This window comes from Cryptomeria japonica, chromosome 3, assembly GCF_030272615.1.
Source record: "Cryptomeria japonica chromosome 3, Sugi_1.0, whole genome shotgun sequence".
Taxonomy (NCBI): Eukaryota; Viridiplantae; Streptophyta; class Pinopsida; order Cupressales; family Cupressaceae; genus Cryptomeria; species Cryptomeria japonica.
This window is the reverse complement of record NC_081407.1, coordinates 3,964,615-3,991,438: the sequence shown is the minus strand read 5'-3', so window position 1 is coordinate 3,991,438 and position 26,824 is coordinate 3,964,615. Positions and strand designations below refer to the sequence as shown.

General features: G+C 36.6%; 1 protein-coding gene across 3 annotated transcripts in view; it reads left to right on the top strand.

Annotated features, from left to right (window-relative positions):
* LOC131041182 (mediator of RNA polymerase II transcription subunit 23) overlaps nucleotides 1-25,678 on the top strand; it is a 316,846-nt gene extending 291,168 nt beyond the window's left edge. For all 3 annotated transcript variants that reach the window (XM_057974180.2, XM_057974179.2, XM_057974182.2), the window contains 6 exons: nucleotides 20,549-20,700; nucleotides 21,267-21,507; nucleotides 21,646-22,408; nucleotides 24,602-24,783; nucleotides 25,002-25,105; nucleotides 25,201-25,678. In XM_057974180.2, coding sequence (XP_057830163.2) covers nucleotides 20,549-20,700; nucleotides 21,267-21,507; nucleotides 21,646-22,408; nucleotides 24,602-24,783; nucleotides 25,002-25,105; nucleotides 25,201-25,429 — 1,671 coding nt within the window. In that variant the 3' untranslated portion in view covers nucleotides 25,430-25,678. The remainder of the gene's footprint in view (nucleotides 1-20,548; nucleotides 20,701-21,266; nucleotides 21,508-21,645; nucleotides 22,409-24,601; nucleotides 24,784-25,001; nucleotides 25,106-25,200) is intronic.
* Nucleotides 25,679-26,824: the final 1,146 nt, after the last annotated feature.

Sequence of the window (26,824 nt, the reverse complement as noted above, 5' to 3'; positions counted from 1 at the left end):
TCGGTGCCATGAGCAATATGTTGTGTACGTCTAAGCTCATAATATGTCTCCCTGAAGGTCTTCTCCACGCGCCTCAACAGGGACTGCGTAAGAGTCTCCCCAGCCTGCTCCTGTAGGCCCCATTCCTCCAACATCCGTAGAGTCTTTGTGGTGGGCCACCCTCAGGCCTCAAAACACTGGGAAAATGCTTGGGTGCAACCCCCACCCACAAACTCTAATAGCTGCTCAATCCGCCTCTTTGTCCGCACATCCCCTCATGACCGCATAGAAGCTATAATCCGTCGTGCTCCAGCAGCCATCTCAACTAGATACTGCTCCAAGTCTATGTCACTGCCTTCTCCGGGAGATTTCGGTATGGCGAACAGTTTAATGCGTCTAGACAAAATACATAACATAGGACAGTAATGCCATAGATTCAAATAAGCATAGTCGTAATATTAAGTTGCACAATGAACATCAATTGCCAGCCAACAGAAAAGGTAGTATTCCATTCATAATCCTACTTATGGCAAGTTACGTCACATGGTATATAAATGTACCGAGGGGGTGCGAAGGACAACTGTCTCACCCATAACTACCTACCCTCGGTTACATCACTAAATAAAGTACTTCCTAATTGCTTAATTACTTTTTATTCCCGACATACAATATGTCGCCAACACTTGCTACTCAGCAAAACTCGCCAAGGCCTCTAAAAAAATCTCGGGAAAAACTCAGCGAAAAACTTGGCAACTTAAAAACATGCTTAAATTTAATTAAAAATGCTCTTTTTTGCAAAATTTAATGAGAAGATGCATCCAATGAGTCAATAAATGAGAACAAAAAAGAAACAAGCTGATTCTAGATATATTTAAATGCAAAGTGTTTACAAAATCGCATCCTCATGAGGAATGTTGATGGCTGGAAGCCTGGAAGCAAAATTGTCAATAGTTTTTGTAAAACCAAAAGTAAATACATCATTACAATTACAACTTCCTCTTCCCAACTCTAGCAAATACTAAGGGAGAGGTAGAACTAGAGGGTCTAGTCCTAGAAGTCTGCAGTGGGCATGATTGTGCCTCCTCGCTTGCTATGGTTGGCTCGTCCTCCATCCTGGATGAAGCTATGTCTCCAGAAGCATTGGCAATGACTCATCATCCTCATCCTCTTCCTCCTCAATGTCATCCAACGTGAAACCAAATCCACCCCCCTCCTCCTCCATAGCCTGCCTCTCCAAATCAGTGATGTCATCCTCGGAAAACAATGGAGGCTGCTCCTGTGATGTCCAATCACTGTAAGGATCTGTATCATCCAAGTCAATTGGACCACCTTCTACTTCCTCTACCTTCCTTACGCGCAATCAAAAATTATATTGCACGAAAACAAGGTCATTGAGGCGTTTCTACGCTAACTTGCTCCTCTTCTTCGTGTGGATTGCTTCAAACAAGCTCCAATTGCGCTCACAATTGGATGAACTACAAGGTTGACATAAGATTTTGAGGGAAATTTTTTTGAGATGTGGGGTATTTCCACCCCAACTTTGCACCAAGCATCTGCAAATTAAAATTAGGTTGAGTAGCACCCCTCACCAGGGTCTGAGTGATGCAGAGGCATCATGGGCCCATCCATCTTTAATAGGGAACTTTCCATCTCCCCTTTGTTTGGTAACAAAACTCCATTCCAAAACCCATCAATAGGACCTATCTTCAACATCCACCAATACTCACTCTTTTTTCACAACCCTTGCTTCATCACAACATCTATGAAACACTTATCTTCTTGGACACATACCCTTCTTGACTATAATTGAACACATTCACCCTTTTCTCCTATGACAGTAACATACACCTTTGACATGTCAACAACTCTCTCAACACATTAAACCATTAAATGGACTGTGACTGTCTCATAACACACCCTAACAACCCTTGCACTTGACCATATCTTAAACCAATCCCATACACTTTGGAACCCAACTTCCACAACATTAAGAAACTCTCAACAAAATGCATTTAGTACTCCTTAAAACTTCTTTAGACTTGGACCAACCTTACACAACAAATTTGATACAAAATATGAACTCACTGCCAACTATGACAGTACAGAACTCTGTCACTCATAATGTTCAAACCCGACAACTTTAGGCCAATCACTCCGGTGAGAACCCCGACAACTAGGCTATGAACAACATATCCAAAATTTAGCATGATCCAACAGTGCAAATAAAAGTTAGGCCCTCTGCACCGAGACTATGTTTTTAATGGCAATCATAACATGACTTAGGACAGTCATACATACACTTCTGAGACAGCCACAAAACTCAATACAAAGAAGTGTTCCAAACCCTCTAAACACTTGAGAACATTTAAAACTCACTCCTACACTCCTTCAAACCACCATCTTCCTTTCAAACACCCTGCAAATACAAAATACTCAATCAAACTCCTTAAATATGCCTTGTCTCAATCTGGCACAGCATTCTCAGTTCTTCCCTTGATCCAAAACATGTGCAAACAATAGCATGGTCTCCTGCAAATGATAACACATAAAATACAGACCCTCGCAAAGCATTCTACAAGATTTGGGGGTTTATTACACGTGAAGACACAAATTTCTACATTTTGCAAACTCATTGTTTACCCTAGACTGGGGTTTGACTGTTTTGATAAAAACTTCAATAACTTTCTTGATACTTGATGAAATCAACTCAAATAAAAGCCACAATTTAAGGAATTCAATCCCTTAGCAAATCCATCAAATGATTAGACAAAATACCAAGATATTTATCACAGAAAATACTTGTTATCAGATTGTTACATTGTGAAAAATCATGAAAATAGCAGAAAACTCACACTTTAGTGATATCTCTGTGATGTCCCCGATTTTAGCCTGTAGTCACATAAATCTGTCCATTTAATTAAATGAATATTTACTATTTATTTGATTAATAGACCCACTAGCCAACAGTTAATTAAGTTAACATTTAATTAATTCATTCTCAAACCCTTCTCCTATTAATTAAATAAATTATTCAATTTATTTAAATTAATTCATTAAACCAAATTCACAATCAATTAAATGAATAAATCCTATTTATTTAATTTAATCCCCTTTCCTCTTTTAAATAAATAAATAAAACATTTATTTAAATCATTAAATCCCCCCCCCCCACTTGCATTCTCTTACAAATGCAAGTTGCAACCATAATTAAAATAAATTAATTTTATTTTAATTTAAATCCTATTTTCCCTCACCCACCAAACCCACTTGCAATCCTAAATCCCCTTTTAGACTCTTCTAACCCCTTCCTAATTAGCCTAACCCATCCCCTAAATATTGTCACATTCCTAACCAACTTGGGGTAACTTCTTAAAGCCTTCAAAGTCTTTGAAAAGCATTTAATGCTTTATGTGTTCAACAAGCTAACCCCTAAAGTCTTCCAAACCACTAATGGCTCTTACATGACCATTTATGGTTAAATCCACTCGCTCCCATGGTTAGAGACTTTACCTCTAACTCAACCCTCATTTAACCCATGGGTCTCTTCAAGCATTTATTGCTTTGACTATGGTTATCCTCATAAACTCTTGCACAAGAGTTTATCCACTAGATAAAGGCATTATTCCTTGAATAATGAATTCTATCATTCAACTCAACATTAACTTTACCTCCCAAGTTAACCCTCAAGTCATGTCAAGCATTTAATGCTTATTCCCTCTCCTCTCAACCCATCTCTTGTTGACATTTGTCATCCTGGGATTGGGTTGAAAGCCCTCACATGGATCTTAAGCCCTTCAATCTCGACCCTTGTTGAGATGGCTCAATCTCAACCCTCCATTGCTCCATTTTACTTATAAATAGAGCTCATTTCTTCATAATCCAAATCCTGAAAACTTGTATGCATCTAACTTATAGTGAATTTCAGAGAGCATTTAGCATAATCATTTCACACAGTCATTTTGGGCTAAAATTAATCTTAGTTAATTACATAATATCTCATATTTAGTTTGTTTTACAATTGTATTTACATAGTTTAAAGCATTTACAATCTTGAACCTCCATAAGACATCCAAAATAATGCAAAAAGCTACTGAGAGCTACACTCATTTGGGAACTTGGAGAGGAGAGGAACAAGGGAGGAGAAGCTACAAGAATGGTGGAAGGCATTTGGAGATGCCTTGTTGCATTTGTTTACTTTGTTAAATGTTCTATTTTGCTTCTAGTGTCTCTCTTGATATGCTTGCTTAGGATAGTGTTTGATCTTTGATGTTCTAACACTAAGACTTGTTTCTTGCTGCTTGTTTGTGTTTGTCATCCTAACGTATCCTTTTTGCAGAGCATCAGAGCCTTTTGGCTAATAGGAGTAATAAGGAGAAATTAATTAAATTAATTTCTTATAAAGTCATTAAAATAAATTAATTATTAAAAAGTGACTTTATAGTTAATTAATTTGATTAAAAGTGACTAAAGTATTAAAAAATAAAATAATAATTATAAAGTCACTTAATAAAATAAATAAAGTGTACCTACCCTCTTCTAGAAGCCTCTCATGATGGGTTATGGAAAAAGATAAATAGAAGGTGATGATTGAAGAGAAGGCGAGCTTGAATTGTTAATTGTTGATTGAATTGGTTTTGTAGAACCAAGTTGGTGTTTGCAAACTAAGGGTCTTTGGGAACGGAAACTCCCATTGATCGCATAACTGAGAGAGTGAAAGATCTCTCGAGGGGTTGCATAGGGGAGGTGACACTCCAGTCATCTCATTTGAGCTTATTGAGTTCATATCAGATTTTGGGTGGTTGTGCTTCAGATTCTCATATTTAGTGATAACCTTATCGATACATTCATCTTTGTGCAAGACTAATTTGGTGATATCCTCTTGGCTATAAGGCGACTTAATTCTGGAAATTGGAGGCAGATCAAAGACTTTTCACCTTGCTGTGAACAGCGGTCGTGAACAGTGCCGTCGCATTATATGGGCATATTTGTCAACAATATTCATCTAGCTCCTAAGGCAATACCTGTTGGAGATTTTTAGAGGAGTTTTGAAGGAGTTTGGAGGCAAATCGAACTACAATATAGCTGTTGTCATCAAAAGTTGCAGACCAAGGTTTTTCCATGATTTGATTCATATCTTCTCTCACATGCATCGGTTTTGATCACCATTGGTTCCTAAATTTATTTGAGGATGAGGCTATGTCTTTGAGGTAATTTCTTGAAGGATTTGGTGGCAATATTATTTTCTATGAGAGGCCGAACTTCTGCAGGTCCGTCCCCTTCAAGCCCCATCGATTCCATTATTCAATGCTCGAGTTTTCTCAATGATCATTTAAGGAGTAAGGTGCTGCTATATAGTTGGAAAATTGGGTCTCTTAGAAGGAGAATTTTGAGATGTTTGAATGCAGATTAGAATGTGTTCTCAGACCAGTTAAAGGCAGCAGCAGGGCGGCATAAGTACATGCACATTGGAGCCTTGTTTAAGGTGGATAATGCTTGTCATCTCATCGCTACACTTCAGCGATTTATTCCAGGTTCAACTGCTGATCAAAACATTGTAATTTCTAGTTTGAATGATAAGTTTAGGACTGAGAGTTTGTCTTCAAACTGTCATATAAATCAGCCCTTATATATATGATCATTTGTTATTTCTATAATGCCTTTGAATAATCAAATAAGACATGGAGTAAGGGGTTTTTGAAGTTGCATCTATATTTGTATTTGTTTGAAGATGTATGCCACATGTTTGACAAATTTTCTCATGAATGTAAGTGTATTGAATATTTATCTTTATGCATTGATTTAAGGCCTAGAGAGTCATTTAAGCATTCAGATAATCATTTATGCATTGGAGGCCGTTTGTAGTTATTCTCATAAGGATAAATCAGACTGATATAATAGACCAGCGAGTTAGAAGGTGGCATATGAAGTGTTTGACAATATTCCTTGGGTTGAAAATTATCAATTTCCACTGCTAGTTGACCAAGGGATGTTACAGTGGTATCAGAGCCGAGGTCCTTCCATCCTGTGTGAGAAAAATGGCTTCTAAATTTGTTGAAGAAGCAATGATTGCTTATGAGAAGTATAAAGCACTTCCAGAAAAGACCAAAAGTCTTCTAGATTTTGATTCCTATTTGGAATATTGGATGGATTATGGCAAGCACAAAAGGAGAACAAAGAATAGAGATACCTCACCCACGATATTCAGGAATTTATATGATGATTTTGTCAAACATGCAGATTCAACTCAAGAATTCACGAAGACAGCCATGGGGAAAAACTTGTCTACATCATCTTTGCAAGAAGTTTCACTTGAGACTTCTACTTTGGAGGCTAGAATAAAGCATGTTAGTGTTACGGGTGACAATGGCATGGATGATCATATTGCTTCACATGATGAAAAATCTGACTATGGCAGCCAAAGACAGTTGGAAAATCAGTTCCTTGTAGCAACTTATCCTAGAGAAGAAGAGGAGACAAAACAAGACTTGATGGTAGTAGGTGTCGAGGGTGAGAATTCCAATGGAGATGTACTTGTGAAGTTTGAAGAATATGACAGGTTTATTGATGACAGCGAACACATTTATTCACTTCACCATGAGAATGAAGATACCTTGGAATCATCTATAGATGATACTCAAGCATTGGGTGTTAAAGATCTTAGTGGAGCAGCCACTAGTGAAGGAGACACTTTGCAATGGCATGATATCATCACTGATCTGTTTGAAGACAGCAGCATTATGTTCCATGATATTCATGAGATTACAGCCCTTACACATGAAAGAGTTTGTGAAGATGAGCCTACAAGTGTTGAGCATGAAGAAGAATTGCTTGTAGAAGTTGAAAGCATGACACAAATTCATGACAGGAGTGCTGATTGTTATAACAGCATTGTTATAACTCTACATCCTCAAGGATATGCAGCTCATAATTATGGAGAAGACAATGTTATGGAAGGCAGTCATGAGACACGGGTTGCTGATGTAAACAATAAGAGAGATGATTTTGTGCATCATAGCATAGAAGGCGTAAAAGGGACTCAAAGCTTATGTGAAGTGTGGTTAAAGAAGGCTAGACAAGCTAAGTTGCTAGCTGCCCAAACAAAGAAACACCTACAAAAGGTCAAGGAGTGCTGCAACCATATAGAACATAAGCGTAGTGACCTTATGAGATCAGCCACACATGAAATACTTTGGGGTGTTAAGGAAGACACCTACATTACAAATTTGAAGCATGCATCTATTTCTTATGATATGGCAGCTATCCACTTGTTGATTGGTGACTTAATCAACCTTGATTCTGCTTGGGTTAGTGGTTGTCCTGTGTTGTTCTCCGAAGCACGTTCATATTTGGCAAAGTCTACACCAGCTATCCAGTGGCATGAAGATGTGCAGGAACATACCTATTTGATGTGGAATGAGTATGAGATGGTTTCCTTTGATTTACAATGGTATGTTGACATCTATGACAGCATTCATGTTGCTGATCTGAATTATCTAAGCAATGTTGGGTTGCCGTTTGTGTTATTTCATTGGCATGCGGGAGTTCATTTTCACATTTTCTTGATGGTCAGCCTTCATGGATGGGTGATTCATGGTGATTTGAGGAGTCATTTCATCTTCATCACATATGGTAGGATTGATGGATTGGTTTAGGATCCGGGTATTGTCAGGGTTGAGGCTTGCACTCTTGTGGCACATGATGAGGTGTTTGAAATGATTCAGCAGATGCAGTTGATGTTACAGGAGCTTTGGCATGTTGATAGGGACATTACACAGTTTTTCATTTGGGATTCAGGTGGTGTGATTCTTTAGGATGTTTTTGTTGAGCTATGGAGATTGCTTGGAGACGAGCAATTTCAGGAGGGGTGGATTGTAATGTCCCCGATTTTAGCCTTTTGGCTAATAGGAGTAATAAGGAGAAAATAATTAAATTAATTTCTTATAAAGTCATTAAAATAAGTTAATTATTAAAAAGTGACTTTATATTTAATTATTTTAATTAAAAGTGACTAAAGTATTAAAAAATAAAATAATAATTATAAAGTCACTTAATAAAATAAATAAAGTGTACCTACCCTCTTCTAGAAGCCTCTCATGATGGGTTATGGAAAAAGATAAATAGAAGAGGATGATTGAAGAGAAGGCAGACTTGAATTGTGAATTGTTGATTGAATTGGTTTTGTCGAACCAAGTTGGTGTCTGCAGACTAAGGGTCTTTGGAAATGGAAACTCCCATTGATCACATAATTGAGAGAGTGAAAGATCTCTCGAGGGGTTGCATAAGGGAGATGATATTCCAGTCATCTCATTTGAGCTTATTGAGTTCATATCAGATTTTGGGTGGTTGTGCTTCAGACTCTCATAGTTAGTGATCATCTTATTGATACATTCATCTTTGTGCAAGACTAATTTGGCGATATCTTCTTGGCAATAAGGCGACTTAATTCTGGAAATTGGAGGCAGATCAAAGACTTTTCACCTTGCTGTGAACAGTGGCAGTGAACAGTGTCGTCACTACAGTGGTCGTGAATAGTGTTGTCGCTACAGTGGTCATGAACAGTACCACTACAGTATATGGGCATATTTGTCAGCAATATTCATCTAGCCCCTAAGGCAATACCTATTGGAGATTTATAGAGGAGTTTTGAAGGAGTTTGGAGGCAAATTGAACTACAATATAGCTGCTGTCATCAAAAGTTGCAGACCAAGGTTTTTCAGCGATTTGATTCATATCTTCTCTCACATGCATTGGTTTTGATCACCATTAGTTACTAAATTTATTTGAGGATGAGGCTATGTCTTTGAGGTAATTTCTTGAAGGATTTGGTGGCAATATTATTTTCTATGAGAGGCCGAACTTCTGCAGGTCTGTCCCCTTCAAGCCCCATCGATTCCATTATTCAATGCTCAAGTTTTCTCAATGATCGTTTAAGGAGTAAGGCACTGCTATATAGTTGGAAAATCGGGTCTCTTAGAAGGAGAATTTTGAGATGTTTGAATGCAGATTAGAATGTGTTCTCAGACCAGTTAAAGGCAGCAGCAGGGCGGCATAAATACATGCACATTGGAGCCTTGTTTAAGGTGGATAATGCTTGCCATCTCATCACTACACTTCAGCGATTTATTCCAGGTTCAACTGCTGATCAAACCATTGTAATTTCCAGTTTGAATGATAAGTTTAGGACTGAGATTTTGTCTTCAGACTGTCATATAAATCAGTCCTTATATATATGATCATTTGTTATTTCTATAATGCCTTTGAATAATCAAATAAGACATGGAGTAAGGGGTTTTTGAAGTTGCATCTATATTTGTATTTGTCTGAAGGTGTATGCCACATGTTTGACAAATCGTCTCATGACTGTAAGTGTATTGAACATTTATCTTTAGGCATTGATTTAAGGCCTAGAGAGTCATTTAAGCATTGGAGGCCATTTGTAGTTATTCTCATAAGGATAAATCAGACTGATATAATAGTCCAGCGAGTTAGAAGGTGGCATATGAAGTGTTTGACAATATTCCTTGTGTTGAAAATCATCAATTTCCACTCCTAGTTGACCAAGGGATATTACAATCTCATTACATATTTCTACCCCTTCTGCCCATTTTTTATCATTTCAAGTCTATATAAACCATTCCCTTCATGGGAACCGAAAACCAACTCCTAACTACCCATTCATTCACTTTGTGGGTGTTTACAACCTTAATTTATTGTCAAATTGACACTTTTAGTTGTTAATTGACAAGTTTTTAACCTTTTTCCATCTTGACACTTTCTAATCAACTTTATTACATTAACATGGTCACAGAAGACCTTATGAAATTTAAAATGTTCATTAAAATCCTAATCTACACCTTGAACCCCATTACATTACTCATTTTGACATTGTTTTGCCCACATGACAACTCATTACAAAATGACTCAATACATGAACAATATGACTTCAAATGGCATTATTAGCCATGATTACAAAATCAAATGGTCAAATTGACCTTACATCTCAAATTTCTCATAAATCTTCATTATGGCCTCATGGTGGCAAATCTTGTCTTGGGTGCTTGGTGCAGGAGCACCTTCACAATTTTGGCTTGTTTGATCCTGATGGGATCAAGAATTGAATAAAGGACTATTGTAAGAGTCCAAGTGTGTGTTTTAGGTTTCATTATATTTTAAGTTTATCTTAGAATTGGTTAGATAGTTTTTCTCAAGTTTTCTTTCTAGTTTTGGCCCATAGTGCCTTGTAAGCCAAAAATGGCATTATAGCGCAAATATGCTCAAAACCGTGTAACAAGAATAGAAAGGAATTGGAGTAGGTGTATTTATTTATTTTAAACCATCTCAAATGATTAGGTGGAAGATATTTGTCTTAAAGTTCAAAAATGCACGAAGAGTCAAAAATTGCCAATGTTGTCAAGCAATATTTTGACAAAAAGTGAGAAAAGTTGTAAAATCACTCCACAAAGTAGTTATGGATGCCATAAGGGTTGAAATGGTTTGAGTGTGCCTATATAAGGACACTTCAAACATTGTAAATAGGTTGGATTGGTATTAGCAAGAAGAAGTTAATGAAATATGACTGTTTTTCATGCTTTCTGAGCAAAAATTGTTGTAACAGTCCATACAGAGCAATATTTCCGTACTGTTGTTTCATGGGAGTTTGTGTCATGGTTGTATGAAGGTTTTTCATTCTTTGTGTTAGGGTTTTTATTGTGTTTTGGTTTATCAAAAAAAATATTTTAGTTTTTGCCAGTTTGCTGCCCTGAACTGGGGTTTTGAGGAAAATGGGTTGAAACACTTGGTCTCCATGGGTAACCAAGAAAAAATGAACCTTAGGGACCAAGTTGGACCTTTGTACATATTTTATTTTAAGTTCTTGCTGTCAGTCATGATGGAAAAAATGAATTTGAGCACTTATTAGGCAAGTTGTCTAACTTGGCTAGTATGCTTCCTTAAAGCTCAAAATGTGGTTTCTAAGCACCAAGTGTTAAAAAAAACTTGGACAGAGGTCTGCACCTGTCCTAGAAGTAATTTGAAGAAAGTTGGAGCACCAAACTTTATCCATTTTGCATTATAAAGTGTCACTGTTTGTGAAGGGCAGCAAACTCTCTGTTTTGGGAAATATATTGGTTTTTGGCACCAAGATTGTCTTTGAAACCTTCTAAGCATGAAGTCTTCTCCATACTTGTTCAATGCAGGTTTAAATTTTTGTTGAAAGGTTTATCTATTCTTTGGTGCAGGCATTTTAGAAGTTCTAACCTCTAACCTCCATTGTGCAAAAATAACAGTGAAAGACAATGAAAACAGTGAAAATGACTGTTTGTGTCGTCTTCTACAGCCGGTATGCCAAGTGTTAGGTAAAATGACAAGTGGTATGTGTTTTTATAGTGTTCTAAAAGGTGTGGAAGGGTCTATCCATCAGTCTAGGTCCTTGGTTTGTGAAGGAGGAGTGTATCTAACAAAGCAAGCTTCAAAACCCTCACAAAAACCCTTGTTTTGAGGCTGCAAAATAGGACAGTTATAAATTGACCTTCCCAAGACCTCTCTTGGCACTAATTCATGATTTTGGCCAAAAGGGTACTCAAAACTATTCGCCTTTTTCAAAGATTCCAAGTTGGGAGTGAGTAATGAGCAAAATAGTTCAGGAGGGCTAAAAAGGGCTTATTCCTTGTAGCCCTGTTTTGAAGAAAATTAAGAATCCGATTGGTGCAAGGTTAAATGGTCTTGAAGAACCATTGGAATCCCTTTGAAAACACTCAAGGAAACCTCCTAACACCTCAGTATGATCAGAGTTTCTATATTTGGGATTTAGACCTATAAGAAGGGTTTGAGTAAGTGTTGAGTAAGTGAGCATAATAGTTTGAGTTAAGTGTATGAACAAATGATGGGAAGAACTCAAGGAGGAAGTTGTGGGTTGAGTGAAGCTTGTGAACATTGAAAGTGGGCCTTATCTAGAAAACCAAAACCTTTCCTCACTCATTTGAAAGAGTCTCTTAACAGGAAGATTATACTTAGCTTTAATTGGTCCTCCTGTGGGTTTCTCCCTATCAGTGCTTTTGCACCACTGAGGGTGAGAAAGAGAGGGGTAGAGAGATAGGTCTAGATCTTGGGGGGAGAGGAGAGAATGAGATGGAGTGTGGTAGAGAGGGGGATAGAGGAAGAGTGATAGGGAGATAGATAGGTCTGAAATTTGGGGTAGATAAAGTGAGTGAGATAGAGAGAGCGAGAGAATGTTGATAGGAGCTTACTGATTACTAAAATTTGACTAAGTCTGAAAAATTAAAAGATCTTCTAAAACCTAGAATTTGCATTATAACTCCTAGAAATTTCAAACCACTCTCAAACATCCTGCCAATACACACATGAGATTATGATCATGATTCAGATATTATATATTATGTACATGATACACGATCTAACTGTGACTGTATTTTGCGTTTCATATATATAATCTTGTATTAACAATCAGGTTCTTAACTAACACCGATTAACATCAATTACTAAACATAATGCATAGGACACCGATTGGTATCGGGTGTATTGTTAATGCTAAACACACCGATTGGTATTGGTCTTACACCGATTAATATCGGTCTTAATGTTAAATGATCATGCACCGATTGGTATCGGGTTTGATAGTAAATACTTACCCACCGATTAAGTATCGGGTTCAATGAATAAATGCATACACACCGATTACCGGTATGAAGAGGCACGATCAAGTAATATCTTGATCGGTCATGTCTAATAGACATGACCGGTCAAGGTATTGCTTGATCGGCTATGTTTGTATATATATCGATCGGTAAAATGAAGGAAGAACATCGAAATTCATAAATGCTCTTTCTCCATCTGCAACATACCAGACAACAATCAGATTTATTATATTAAGAGGTTTCCTATAACTTGTTTTGTGAACATTTCAACTTCATGCACGCTAGAAGAGCTAGCAGGTGACTGTGCTTCTTCTATCCTTGGCCTTTTCTATTGTGGCTCTTCTTGCTGAATTTCCTTTCTCTTCTTTGCTTATGAATTCCCAGGAACGCTTTTCTCCTTCCTATGTTCTACTCTTTCCTGCGGAGTTTCTTCTTTCACTGGCTTGGGATCCTGGTGACCCTTCAGTTGCCTTGTCATGGGATTCCAAGTCTCCCATCAGATTGTAGGTCAAGTGGGTATTCTTTGCTTTCAGCTTTGGTATGTGCCATTCAACCCAATGTCTAGTGAACTTTAGGACTAGCCTACTTAGGACATCTTAATCATCAGTTTTTGGTTCTGACCAATTTGGCGCCTGAATAGGCATATCCTTCTCCTTTTCATACTTAAATTGAATAATATTTTCATCTTCTTCAATTTGATCTGGCACCTATATAACTTCACAAATTCTTATCAGCTTGAGAGGCAACCTAGAAAACATTCTCCTTCTGACTTCAAAGTCAGCTTTGGCATTGGCCCAATAATCTTCTAGCTAAAAACTTATGTTTGTGTCTTACGCCAACAACCATCCTGATTTTATCTTATGGATCAAAGAATGTCCTTGCGGTGTGAGATGCTAGGTGGTAGAATAATAATTCATTCATTGACTTTTCTATCGTTGCCAATGGTAGACACATTTCCTCATAATCTCCCATGACAATTGGGAATTCAAGCTCTGACTTCTTTTCAATTTTGTCATAGGCAATCAATTGTCTAGTAACCTCCAATAGCACAATCTTGTCCGTTGGATATCTTGGAAGCTTATATGGCTAGGCAGAGAATCCTTGGACCCATATGTAAGTAAATTTTGGAAATTGAGTGTACCAAGGTCCATACTTCTTTACCAACTTCCTCGCTTCCTGTGACAACCTTGTGTGAAGCCCTCCTTGCAACGATCTAGTGATATGTATAGTGAAGGTGTCACTTGCATTCTTGAAAGAAGTAAGATTTATACAAGTGCAATTGTGGATAGCACTCTTGAACTTTCAGTTGTCCTAGTCTACATCCCATGGGTTTGCTTGGCAATCTTTTGAACTTGCCCATTCTAGCCAGCAGGTAGACAACATGAGCTCATATATAGAAATATTGAGATTGCCTTAAATTCCTCAGTTGCTCATCCAAGTTGTTGCTGATTATTTTCGCCCAATCTATCACCCTTATTCCTTCCATTATTTCGCCAATGAAGTAAAACATCCAAGATTCAAACATGAATGACTCGGCTCATCATCAGCACAAGATCAACGTATTCTTGTTTGAAATCCATGCTAGTGATATGCTTGGGTAACTTTGAAAATGAGGCTTCGTCTTTTGCATCCACACCTTATTGATTATTCTAAGGCATCTATCAAAGCCAAAATCATAAATTAACGTTGATCTTTTCTTGGTCTTGTATGTCATGGACTGGTATGCAGGAATCCCAAAAGTTTCCCCAATTGCTTTAGCTGTAAGATTGGTCAAGAGTTTGCCATTAGGTGCTAGAATAGCCCTTCTTTTAGCATTTTAATGCTTCGCACATTCCATAATCAGCTTCGGGCATTGGATGGCAGGAGGGAAGCTGACAATTGCTACAATTCCACTTTTGACTATTTTATTGGCAATTGCTAATGGAGGATGTCCAACTGTTCCATATACTCTTTTTTTGAATTCTCCCAACCTGAAAGTTCCTAGGTTGGTGTCGTTGACTTCTCCATTTTGAAATGATTTTTTATTCTGGGAGAAATCCTCTTTTTTTGTTCTTGATTTGTGCTTGTTGGGAGGTATTTGCCGCCTTGCTGGATTCCGCCATTCCTACAAAATAAAATAATTAACATTAAATTTGTGACAAAAAAATTCTATAAATCCATTGAGGAAGGAATTCCAAGCTGACAATTCCAGACTTGGAATAAATACAAACCTCCAAAGTAAGATCCTCTGGAAAATAATAAAAAACTTTGCCCTAGCTTTCTTCGCTTTGCTCTTGCTTCCGATTTCTCCAAAACTTGTTGTAAAGAATGAACTCCAAATCGTTGCTTAAATAGAAGTCACCCACTGAGTGTAATGTCCCCAATTTCGTGAGCATCAGAGTTCGAGGGGTTAGCCTATTATTTTGACCCTCGTAGGCTAGTATGGTGGATTAGAGGGTCCAGTTTGGGAGTTTTGGAGCTCTTCAAGTGGTCGTTGTAAGTGTTTATCTCACCAGATCTTTCATTTGTTCCGAGGCATTGATATTCAGAGGTTCTTGGTTCCGTTTTGAGGGACTTACTTTTTATAGTAAGTCAGTGGATGTTAGAGAGGGACCCTTACTATTTTTAGTAAGGCATCCAGATTGTCAGTGGGAGCAGTGGGCTACCCAGTGATGAAGTCGGAATCATTAAATAATGGTTATTCATGGAGTTATGACGACATTTAATTATTAATAATAATTAATTATTTTAAGGGAATATTATATTTACTTCATGTGACTTTATAAATAAAAGGGATTTAATATCATAAAGTCAAATTATAAAATGAGAGCATTTAATGACTTTATTATAAAAAAACATTTAATGATTATAAAGCCAAATTATAAAGTGCATATGAGGAATAATATAAAGTACCAATTTCAAAGGAGATATAAGTGAAAATTTATATATATACTTTATATTATTTTGTTTTGCACTAAATGAAGGGATCGACCATTTTGAAAAGTTATTATAAAGTTTTATTAAACCCTAAAGTGGATTTCAAAAGGGAATTAAAGGCATTTAAGAGTTGAGAGGATATAAGGTTTCAAAAAGCAAATCAAACTCATTATTGATGATCATTTGTCTTTGCTTTTGGGTGTTGTGCATTGAGACCTAGGGTTTTAGGCAACTTCAGCATTGGAGAACGAAATCTCTTCAGTGCTTATGCAATCTTGAGGCTATGAAAGACCAGCTGAATCATTGCTTGACTGTGGGCTTCATACAGAGGTCCAGTTGGTGCTTCATTGGATAAGATTTACATTTCTTTTAGAATCTTCAAGGGGTTTTCGGAGAATATCTTTTTGCAGATTTAAATACATTGGAAGAAGACATTGTTGAAGATCTTCATTATTGCTGCTACGACTTTATATTAGAAGTTCATGCCAGAACAGGGGCGGCTGGATGAGAGGCACGATTTAGCTTCAAAGAGACTCCATTCTTTGCACAAGGATCTGCCACATCTTCATCAATCATAAAAACTTCTTTACTTCAGGTTCTTTCAAGTTTTTCTAGTGTAGTTGGCATCATTTTTATAGTTGTATTAGTCGTTGTTCTTAAGTAGCTGTAGATGCACATTTATATCAGTTTGGTACTTGTATTGGTTACATCATTGTAAGCCAAGAGTCTTGGCCTTTTGCTTGTCATTTCAGTTTGTAAGCAATCTCATTGCATTCTAATATCATTGTAGTCACAAGGAGTTTGAATGTCAAGAGTTGTCTCTCTCATATTTAGTTTGCATGCCAACTATTTGTATTAATGTCTAGCTTTTGTAGGTGCATATTTACATTGTGTGGGTCATCTATATGCATTTAAAAAGACAAAAAGAATTGCATTTCCGTTATTGTTCTTTGCCTAGACATCTTAGTAACCATTTGAAAGCATTTAAATCACATTTGACATCATTTCAAGCAATCATTATCAGACTGAAACATAGAAACGGCAAGTAAAGTGGTTGTATGCAAATTGTTTGACGATATTCCTTGAGCCTCTAATTAGCATTTTGAGGTCAGAATTGGCAAGGGATACTACATTAAGTTGCTAAGTTGGCGAGGAGATAAATTTAGGAGCTGCATTAATTCTCTTTCAATTATGCATCATGTTTCCTCAGACAACTCACCATGCAAGTGGACCCCACCATCACTCTTGAGTTCAAAAAAGGAAACTTCTATAATTTTCCAAGTTGTGCTTTATTAATACGGAATATTCTTTTTTGCATGTTGCCAACTCATCTTTTACAAGATGCTTTCTATCTTGGACGTACAAGGAAGATTTTGGAAGATTTTCTTGCCTTGGAGGAAATTTAACAATCTTTTCCACTTCTGAAGGATTCTTGAATGCCTATTAATCTTGGAGAGAGAAAATTCTTCCCTAGTGGAATTTTGCCTTGAAGGAATTTTTTGATGTTCATGTATACTTTGTCCAGAAGGGAGATTTTTTTGACCAGTAACCGTTTTTTCCATGTCCAATGAATTCGTCTCGTCTAGAGTCTTGAGGAGAGAGAAATCTTACATACTTAGCCAATTAATTTTTCTTTGTCTTGGAGTTCTCCAACTTTGGCGCTAAGGAAGGAATTTTGATGAAGAGGAAAAAATCTTCCATGACTTTGAATTCACACTCCCTCCTCTGTCTTGGGTGCAAATGAGTAGTGGAGGAATTTCCACCAAGAGGAAAATTCCTCCATGATTGAGTTTTGGCGCCCACCACTTGTCTTGGAGCGCAATTCTGAAGGAGGTGGAGGAATTTGCTTGAAGAGGAAAATTCCTCCTCAGCATGTGATTTGCACCCAACTACCTGAGTGGAGCGCTTTGGTGGGGGTGTAGGAATTTCAAGGATTTTGGAAAATCCTCCTTGCCTTGTGAAATGTGCCCACTTTCCAGTCTTGAGTGTTATTTTGGGATAGTGTAATATCCCCTGCTGTTATGTGACTGAAAGTGTAGGGAATATTGACAAACAACTGTCTGATAATCTGCTATTCTAGTTTTCTGTCTGTATAACCTGTGTGTTATGCAATCTGGACAACCAGTATAACTTGCGTGTTATGCAGTTTTTACTTGGCATATGATTAATGAAAAACTTCAGACTTCTTTAAGAGTATTAACCTGTAATATTCCTTGATAATATAGGTGTGAAAATGATGGAATCCAACTCAAGGAATAATTTCAAACACTTCACATACAAACACTCAGTTTGCTGGTCTGAGTTTTAGTCTCATATAATATTGTTTTGGTGACTACACAGCATCAAAATTGACTGCAAATGATCCCTGTGATGTCTAGGCTTGAAGTATAATGCATGAATAACTTCTATTTAACCCCTCGAATGCATATACATGACTTTCAAAGGTGAAATGTGCAGTTACAGCCAGCAAACATAAAGACAAATATTTGGCATGCGAACTACAAACATAATGAATATAGATAAGATCATATAGAGAGCTGCGATGTCAATCTCCTTTATTATTTGTAATCATCAATTACAATGAACAAGTAGTTACTTGGACTCTTATCATTCAATAATATTTTCAGATTCATGGCATCTACAACAGCAACATATATATAAGATCAATGCATTACAAATCCATTAAGAACCTGGTAGGAGAAGTTGCCCTATGTTGGAGATGAAGTAGCAAGCAATATCCACTGAAATGGAGGCCTCAGAAGTGCCAAATAGATTTCCTCTCAAAATTGCCCCTGTTTCAGATTGGTTTCAGACTGTAACAAATAATCAGCAATTCACACGAGCCTCCCTCAACAGCACATTACATCAAAATGCCCTCACCAATGGAGTGCTTCAGCTGAGAAGTTAAATCGATGCATGGTTGAGCTTCACTTCTTAAAATCGTGGTCTCCTAGAGGCTGTTATATCAGCTGGGTATGACTGAGTTACAACTTCAGAATATATAATATTCAAACCAACTTCTAGGGAGTCAAATAGATGAGGAATCCAAGCACAAGGATCTTATCAAAATCTGAAAGTGACTCTAGTGCAGATCAGAATAATCTGCAGCCCTTTAATTTGCTTCAAACCCCTCAATGTCACCCTAGAAATGTAGCGCTCCAGTCAAGTAATGAGGTAGATGCAAATATGGGTTTCTATAAGCAAAATCATGGGTTCCCCTGTAGCCGTGGCAAGTCTGACAATTTCTGAAATAAACTCAGCGAGCTGGAAGGTGGAATCAGCATTACTGAAGCACAATTAATGAAATCCTTCCATAACAAATGTCTCCACTTACTTTACAAAATCGAACTTAGGCTGAGTTGGCCTTTGGCCACAATTCAAGCACAATTGAGATGACTGAAGTATCACCTCCTCAATGCAACCCTTCAAGAGATCTTTCACTCCCTCAGTTATGCTATCAATGGGAGTTTTCGTTCCCAAAGGCAAAGATCTGCAAAAGCCCCTTGGCTCCACAAAACTCAATCAATACCAAAATCAATTCCAAGCTGCCTTGAAGCTCAACTAGATCTCCTTTAATACTTTTTTTAAGTCCATCTCTAAAAGCTTCTAGAAATAATATTATTTCACTAAGTGACTTTATGATATAATATTAAATTAAGTCACTTTATTAAATTAATTAAATATAAAGTCGCCTTTTAATTTTAATTTATTTGATAACTTTATAAATAATTAACTTAGTACTATTAATTAAAATAATTAATTAAGCTATCCTTAAGAAATATCAATAATTGGGACAACTTAATTAATTAAATTAATTTATTATTCTTCCTCCATAAAAAGGGGACATTATAGATAGAAGAGGAATTCTCAGTGAAGGATAAATCCTTTCATGCCCTAGAATAGATTTTCATGCCTTCGCCATTTCAGGATAGGATTCCAAAGCCAAATTTTTGATCATCTGCTTGCTTTTTCAACTTTTCCGGATTTAGAACTTGGATTTTCAGGAATGTTGTGCCATCAAGTGCCTTCCAACTACGAAATATAGACCTGGCAAAAATAGACTTAGTAAAAATAGTAAGTTCTTCTGAAGATCAAATTAGGGCAAACTGGGGCACAGGGACACTAAAAATGGACTTACTAAAAATAGTAAGTTTGTTTAAACACAAAATTAGGCCAATCTGGGACTTAAAGAAACTTACTAAAATAGTAAGTCCTTAGAATTCGCTCTTATTACTTCATTGCTTCATTCATATTTCTCAAAACCCTAAATTACTGACCTCAAGTCTAAGTCTGAAGAGTAAAAATCCCTAAAATAGACAATACAAGCTCCAGACTTAGCCAAATCAAAACACTTGCAGACTTGACCAAAATTTACCAAAACACTTGGGGAACTGAGGAGATTGAAGAAACTACTGCCAAACAACCCAAAAGACCAATTGGACCAAAAATGTAGGGGGTCCCTATTTGGAACGGGGTGATGTGTGATTAGGTCACAACAAAACCTAGGTGAGAAATAACCAAGGTAAAATACCTTAATTATACCAACATATAATAAGTCACCGGATCAACCCTGATTTTCATTATTCATCATTGGTATCATTTCAGTATGGTCAGATGTCGATATTTAAGTTCTTCGGCAGTTTCCACATCGAGGGTGAATTGTCGAGCTTTAATTTAATTTTTTCGCTAAGGTTCCTTAATTTTCTAATAAACAGTAATTTAGGATTTTGTGCATGAAATTCAGATGTAGCTTATTTGATTGATCATGGTTATATAAACCCCATGTCTATGGCCCTCATGTAGATACATGAACTCCACTTGACTTAATTAGCACCCTGTAAGGATCTATTTCAACTTTGGCTTTGGCAGTCATTGGTGCTCTGTAACTGTATTTGTCTCTGGTCTCATTGATTCTAGAATCTGTGCTATTTGTCAATTCTGTGAACCAATCATGAATATTGTCATGATTTTTAAATCTCGAAACATTTGTTACTACACAGGTGGGTCTGCTCCTTGACAGGAAAGAGTTCCAGCAGAGAGTCAATCATTACTTCAAACTTCGTGGTCCACCTGAGCACTGGGCAAACCCTGGTCCTTTCCAACGTAATGAACCTCAGCAATTGCTTGGCAATCACCTTGCAGGAAAGGACAGGTTAGCAGTTGAATTATTCTCAATCTTGTTCTTCTGATTGTCATCTTTCACAGCTTTCATTTATCTTTTCTTATGAGACAACTTTCTAAGATTCAATGGCACAAATGGATAAGGTTCATCTGTGTATAAGGATGAAAAATTGTATGTTTAACCTCACATTAAGTATATTCTTTGTTGTACTAAGGTTTCATGGATTGGTCTTCACATGTATATAGTAGCATGGTTTGGTTGTGTACGGATGGACAAATCTATATACTGTGCAATGGAATATTCATATATTTTGTGAATTTAAAAAGTTGAAGAGGTGCATGATAGAAGTCATTTATTTTGCATGTTTCTCATTATTTGATGTGCCTACATGAAATGCCTAGTTTCTTTGATCTTTCCTTGAAAAATGGAGTAAAGATTTTCATATTGTCTTAGTGAACTTGAAATGCCCAACCTTAAAAAATAGTTCTATTTTTAGATCTAACCTTTTTCTCAAAGGTATAGTTCATCCTAACTAATCAAGGTCAGTGATGAAGTTCCTGTTCTAATATAGTGTAATTTCATTTGGTATAATACAGGTACCCTGTGTTTTTCGATGATATGGTTATGCGTGCCTTGCCAGTGATTCCTTTGATTACATACAGGCTTATTGAGAATGATGCGACAGACACTGCAGAGAAAGTTCTAGCTGCATATTCAGAACTCATGGTTTATCATCCTTTTCGATTCACATTTGTTCGTGAGATTCTTGCATATTTTTATGGTCTCATTCCCAGTAAGCTTGTTGTGAGAATTCTAAGAATTCTTGACCTTCCCAAGGTAACTTTTTGTTGGATATTGATTATGCTTTTAGAAATTACTATTTGCATGTTATGTTACTTCTGGATCATTTTTACTAAATCACCTTCTAGATTCATTTATTGAATTAATCATAATTTGGTTATTATTTTGTTGCAGATTCCTTTCTCAGAAGCATTCTTACAACATATTGGGTCAAACTCTGGTTTATGCCCCCCACCTGATTATTTCAGTAATCTTTTATTAGGCCTTTTAAATAAAGTTATACCTCCTATAAGGTCAAGTGCCTCCATGGGGGATAGTTTTGGCACATTTTCACGTACAGTCGGGAACAGGGTTCAAGCAGCAGCCCAATCTGTAGCATCAAATGTTCCTGAAAGTCAAAAAGTTTTCTACCAAAATCAGGACCCTGGTACATACACTCAACTATTGTTGGAAACTGCAGTGATTGAAATCTTGTCACTGCGTATGCCCTATAATCAGATAGTTTCTACACTTGTTCAAATAGTTGTACATGTACAGCCAACTCAAGCTCAATCCAGCCATTCTATGCAAAGTATGTCAAGTGGAATCAGTCAAAGCTCAATTTTGCCAGCATCACCATCAGCTGCAACTGCAGATTCTATGAGCACAAGTAGATCAGCTGCATCAGTACCTGGGCTAAATGCCACTAGTATTGCATCAGGAAGTAACAATGCTGTTCAAGCTTCATCTTACCTTATGATTCAAGCATGTGGTCTTCTGTTAGCACAGCTACCACCAACCTTTCATATTCAATTCTATACAGAAGCAGCCCGGATAATCAAAGATTGTTGGTGGCTCACAGATGTGACAAAGTCGTCAATGGAATTAGACACTGCTTTTGGCTATGCTCTGTGGGATCCAACATGGGCTTTCCAAGATAACACTTCAACTACAATTGGTAAACTTTTGAATTACTATACCGATTTACCTTTTTCAAGGTTCACATGTCATGAGTTTTTTATGTTTGACTGCCAATAGAACTTGAAGAAAGAATACCGTCACTTTATATCAGTTAATAGCACTCTGGAATCAATGCATTAGCTAGGAGTTTGATGAAGTTAGCAAGTAGACGCTTAGAAAGTAAATACCAAGAATTTAGGTAACAATTTTTATAGTCAAGGAGCAATGAGTAATTACTTGGTCCATAATGTTGGTGTAATTATACAATTGCATCTTATATTAAGTTTATTTAAGTAATTTGACTTACTTACTTGTAAATTATGAATAAGAGCACATATCAACTCCCTTGATCGATGGGATTCTTTGCCATCTCTACATCATTCATCTCCTTGATTGATAGTATTATGTGCCATATCTCTCATCAGGATGAGTAAACTTGATGCCTTTTCTCTTACATGTACTACGGCCAATTCAATCTCCTTTGGAATACTTGTCACCCTGACCTGTGCATCCTAGTGTGTATATATTCCAGTCCATTTCCTTTGTTTTACATACTCTTGAATACATATATTGGAATGTTTTTATTCTTTTTTATTTGCTTTTGAATTAGTGACATCTTGTTATTGTTTTAAGGTGATTTAATATTGCATAATCTTTATTGAGTTTAAGATGGTATTATATGATAGATTAGGTGGCATTTGATTTCATATTTTGGATAATAATTTTTCTTTTTTCCCCTAAGGTTTATATTCTTCAATATTGAAGTTTTTTAATCACTCATTGCAAGAGGTCATCAAGGAGGAACTGACTATTTCATTGCATTTAAAGGGATCAAATCTTCTCAGTCGCTAAGCCCGATTCAAATTTGGGTCTGCCAAGTTTTGTGGAGTCTCCAGGTTTTAAACCATGCATTATAACTCTCTTGATCACAGCTAATTGTTTGAAGCGACCTCTTATTCACAAGGAAGCATGCAAAAGTTAAAAATACCAAAATTGCTTGAATCCTTTCACTGGATTTCCACTTTTGTGAATTTTCGTTAAGTATTTTATTACTTCTGGTTAAATATTAAATATCTTTAAAGCATCTTATGATTAACTTTCATTTTATGGCTGTGCTTGGATAATAAATAGAGCAGCAGATCAAGGGCTTAACCATCCAAATAAAATACAGAAGAGCTATCCAAACCCCCAAAAATGTATGATACCCATAAACAAAGAAAGAAGAAAGAAAAAAAGATATCCACAGTTACTTCTGGAGTTTCTCCCAGATCTTGCATCTCTAAATGACATCTAAACATATAAATGGCTATCCAGAAGCAGCTCATGTAGAGCAGGGAGTTCTGTTACCTCTCTACCCACTTGTCATTCCATTTCGGCTTTAGCACAAATCAAGGCTGAACAGTTAGCCGATGCTAGTAGCAGTTTCAACTTTTTGCCAGTAAATCGTACAAATCTTCAGGCATTGTAATTTTTAATAGCTATCGTAAAGCTTCAGCTTTTTAATAGATCGCTACCGAGGCAGACACCAATTAAATAGACCATGCTTTAGAGTAAACGAGACCTTATCTGCTTACATCCTGAGTTTCTGTAACCAATGTTACATGATTAGTCTGTTTAGGACTTAGCAGTACGAAAACTATAAGCCGGTGTTGTGCTTTTTTATGTCAAGACCTCAAATATATGTTAAGGTCTCATGTATCGACTTCTGTAAACAGGAATAGTTCCCAGTTTCAGAATCTTATACCTGGAGCTTGATCGGAAGCTTTCTCCTTTGGTGTTTGCAGCCTTTACAGGGCCTGCAATTTGGTACAATATTTTGTTATATATTCATATAAGTTTCCTTTGGCTTATAAGAAAAGAGCTATATCAGCGTGTGGTCTTAGACATATCTAGTGGTTTAAAGCAATATGTTAATATTTGCAAGGCAGCGTCTTTGTTTTTATGGGTAATTATCTATTTCTTGGCTGTTTATGAGATGTTTAACATTACAATTCTTTTTTGCTTCTATCTGATGCCTGTACATGCACATATTAAGTAAACTATTGGCTGCGTATGGTGAAGTTGAGATTACTTTGAACTGTACTCTTTTAGTTAATGTAGCTTGAGCATGACCTATAAGAATATAAATCTTGCACCAAAGAATTTCCAGAGAAGTTGCATAACCTTATTTTGCAAATATCTTGTTTTTCAGGAAATCTTGTTGCCTTGGTTCATGCTTTCTTTAGCAATCTTCCGCATGAATGGCTAGAGGGGACACACACTTTTATAAAGAATCTAAGGCCAATCACTACTATTGCACAATTGCGACTTGCTTTTCGAATCATGGGCCCCCTTCTTCCACGTCTTGTTATTGCTCGCCCGTTATTTAAGAAGGCATGCAAGCTTCTTTTCCTCCTTGTGTTGTTAAGGAGTAAATGTTTTTCAAGTTTTCATTTTCAGTTGTCATATTGAAAGAGGACATTATTGAGATTGGTTTGGGGGTTCTACTGTTTGTCTTTTTGCAGTTGGTAACAATTTAATGTACATTATTTAGAATGGTTTGTAGGTACTGTTGTTGATTTCTTACATGTGATATTTTATGCACGTTGCAGACATTGGCCCTTCTTTTTAGTGTCTTGGCGGATGTGTTTGGGAGAAACTCTCAAACATCGATTCCAGTTGAACCAACAGAGATTTCAGATCTTATTGACTTCTTGTGAGTTAAAAATTATTGATTAAAGTTGCTTTGTTGTTTTTTTCTAATTTTTTAACATACTGACCTTACTTATTAAGCGATCCTGTTTATGTTAGGCATCATGCTGTAATGTATGAAGCTCAAGGAGGCGCACAAAATGGTATTGGGAAGCCTAAGCCTGAGACCCTAAGCTTGTGTAGCAAAGCTGTGGAACTTTTGCGCCCTGAACTTCAGCATCTTCTCCGCCACTTGACAACTGACATCAATTCATCCATCTATGCATCAACTCATCCAAAGATAGTGCAAAGGCCTCCTTCACCTTTAGCAGGTGCAGTTGTGATTTAAAGCTGATTCTGTACACACAATGTTATTTCAACCGATTTTCGAAATAAATGAGATGCAACTACCATTCTAATGATTGAATCTGTGGAGATAACTTTAATAATCTTTCATATTCTCAACACCTAATTCTAATGCAGACCAGAGCCTTGATCTGCGTGGCAGCTGTCTCTAATGGGACTTCCACTAACTGGATTAGTTCGTATTAAATGGTTTTTATATATACTAATTTATAGAGTTCACTTTCGTTTCTAAGGTCCAATTCTAGATTTTGATTATTAGTGGTTAGTAAATTCTGGAACTCTTGACATGCGATTATAAGTTGTATTTTTGTTTCCTTATTTTATTTTTCACTAGTCATTTCTTTAAATTAAACTAATTTTAGTTATTATTTTGGAGATCAATTATGGTAATGAAAGAAACGTTCATCAATTTGTGACAATTTCATGTAAAATGATTTATTAAATGAATGCATAAGTGGAAAAGAAGCCACTTTACAATATCCAAGGAATACACCGGATGCTGTCAACAAAGTGAGCAAAGACAGATTTTACAATGAACGAAATACTTAAATTGTAACAGTAATACTTGGCGCGCCATCCTAAATCTTAAAGGCTAGTAGTCATAACGTTCGTGATAGCTGCATCCTTTTCTATCCTTAAATCTATTGTTTGAATGCCAACAAGTTATGCCTTCGTAATTCATTCTTAAAAGGGCAAGCGCGACTAAACAAACCCTCAAAGATACATTCTCGAAGGGAAGATAGCAAAATGGTGATGCTAAAGCTTGTTTAATTTCATGATGGTTTTTTTCTTATATTAAGGGTGAGGTCTCATGAGGGGCTTAAGTTTCTATTTTTTAAGGAAGAGGAGGTTCTCTAAGTAAAAAAAAATCTGCTATTTTTTAAGGAAGAGGAAGTTCTTTGAAGGAAAAAAAATTGTGCTAAAAGATTATTTAGAATCTTTTCCTAAAAAGTAGAAGCTCCTATTTTTTGGGCTTGCATATTTGAGTAGGTGAAAATGGGGTGGGGCTAGAAATTGCCTAGTCACCTTAAAGATGTTCTATGCCATATATCAAATATTTAAGTTTAGGTTTCCATTAAAAATATATTTTAGAGGGAAAATGAATTTCTACATAGTATAGAAGACAAAGAGATTATATTCATGAAACCAATAGCTTCCGTAAATTTCGGAGCTTTATTTTTTAAGTTGAACTCCACTACAAAATTTATAGAACCAACAACTTAAAAATTTTCCTAAAAAATCTCAATGGCTCCAATTCTTTTTTTTAGGAAAGCCCCCTCCATGGGACCCCAACCTCAACGTGCACAAATGGTGGTTTGTTACTATCCTTAGCTTATGAGCTATATATATGCTCATAGACCATACTATTTGCAACAAC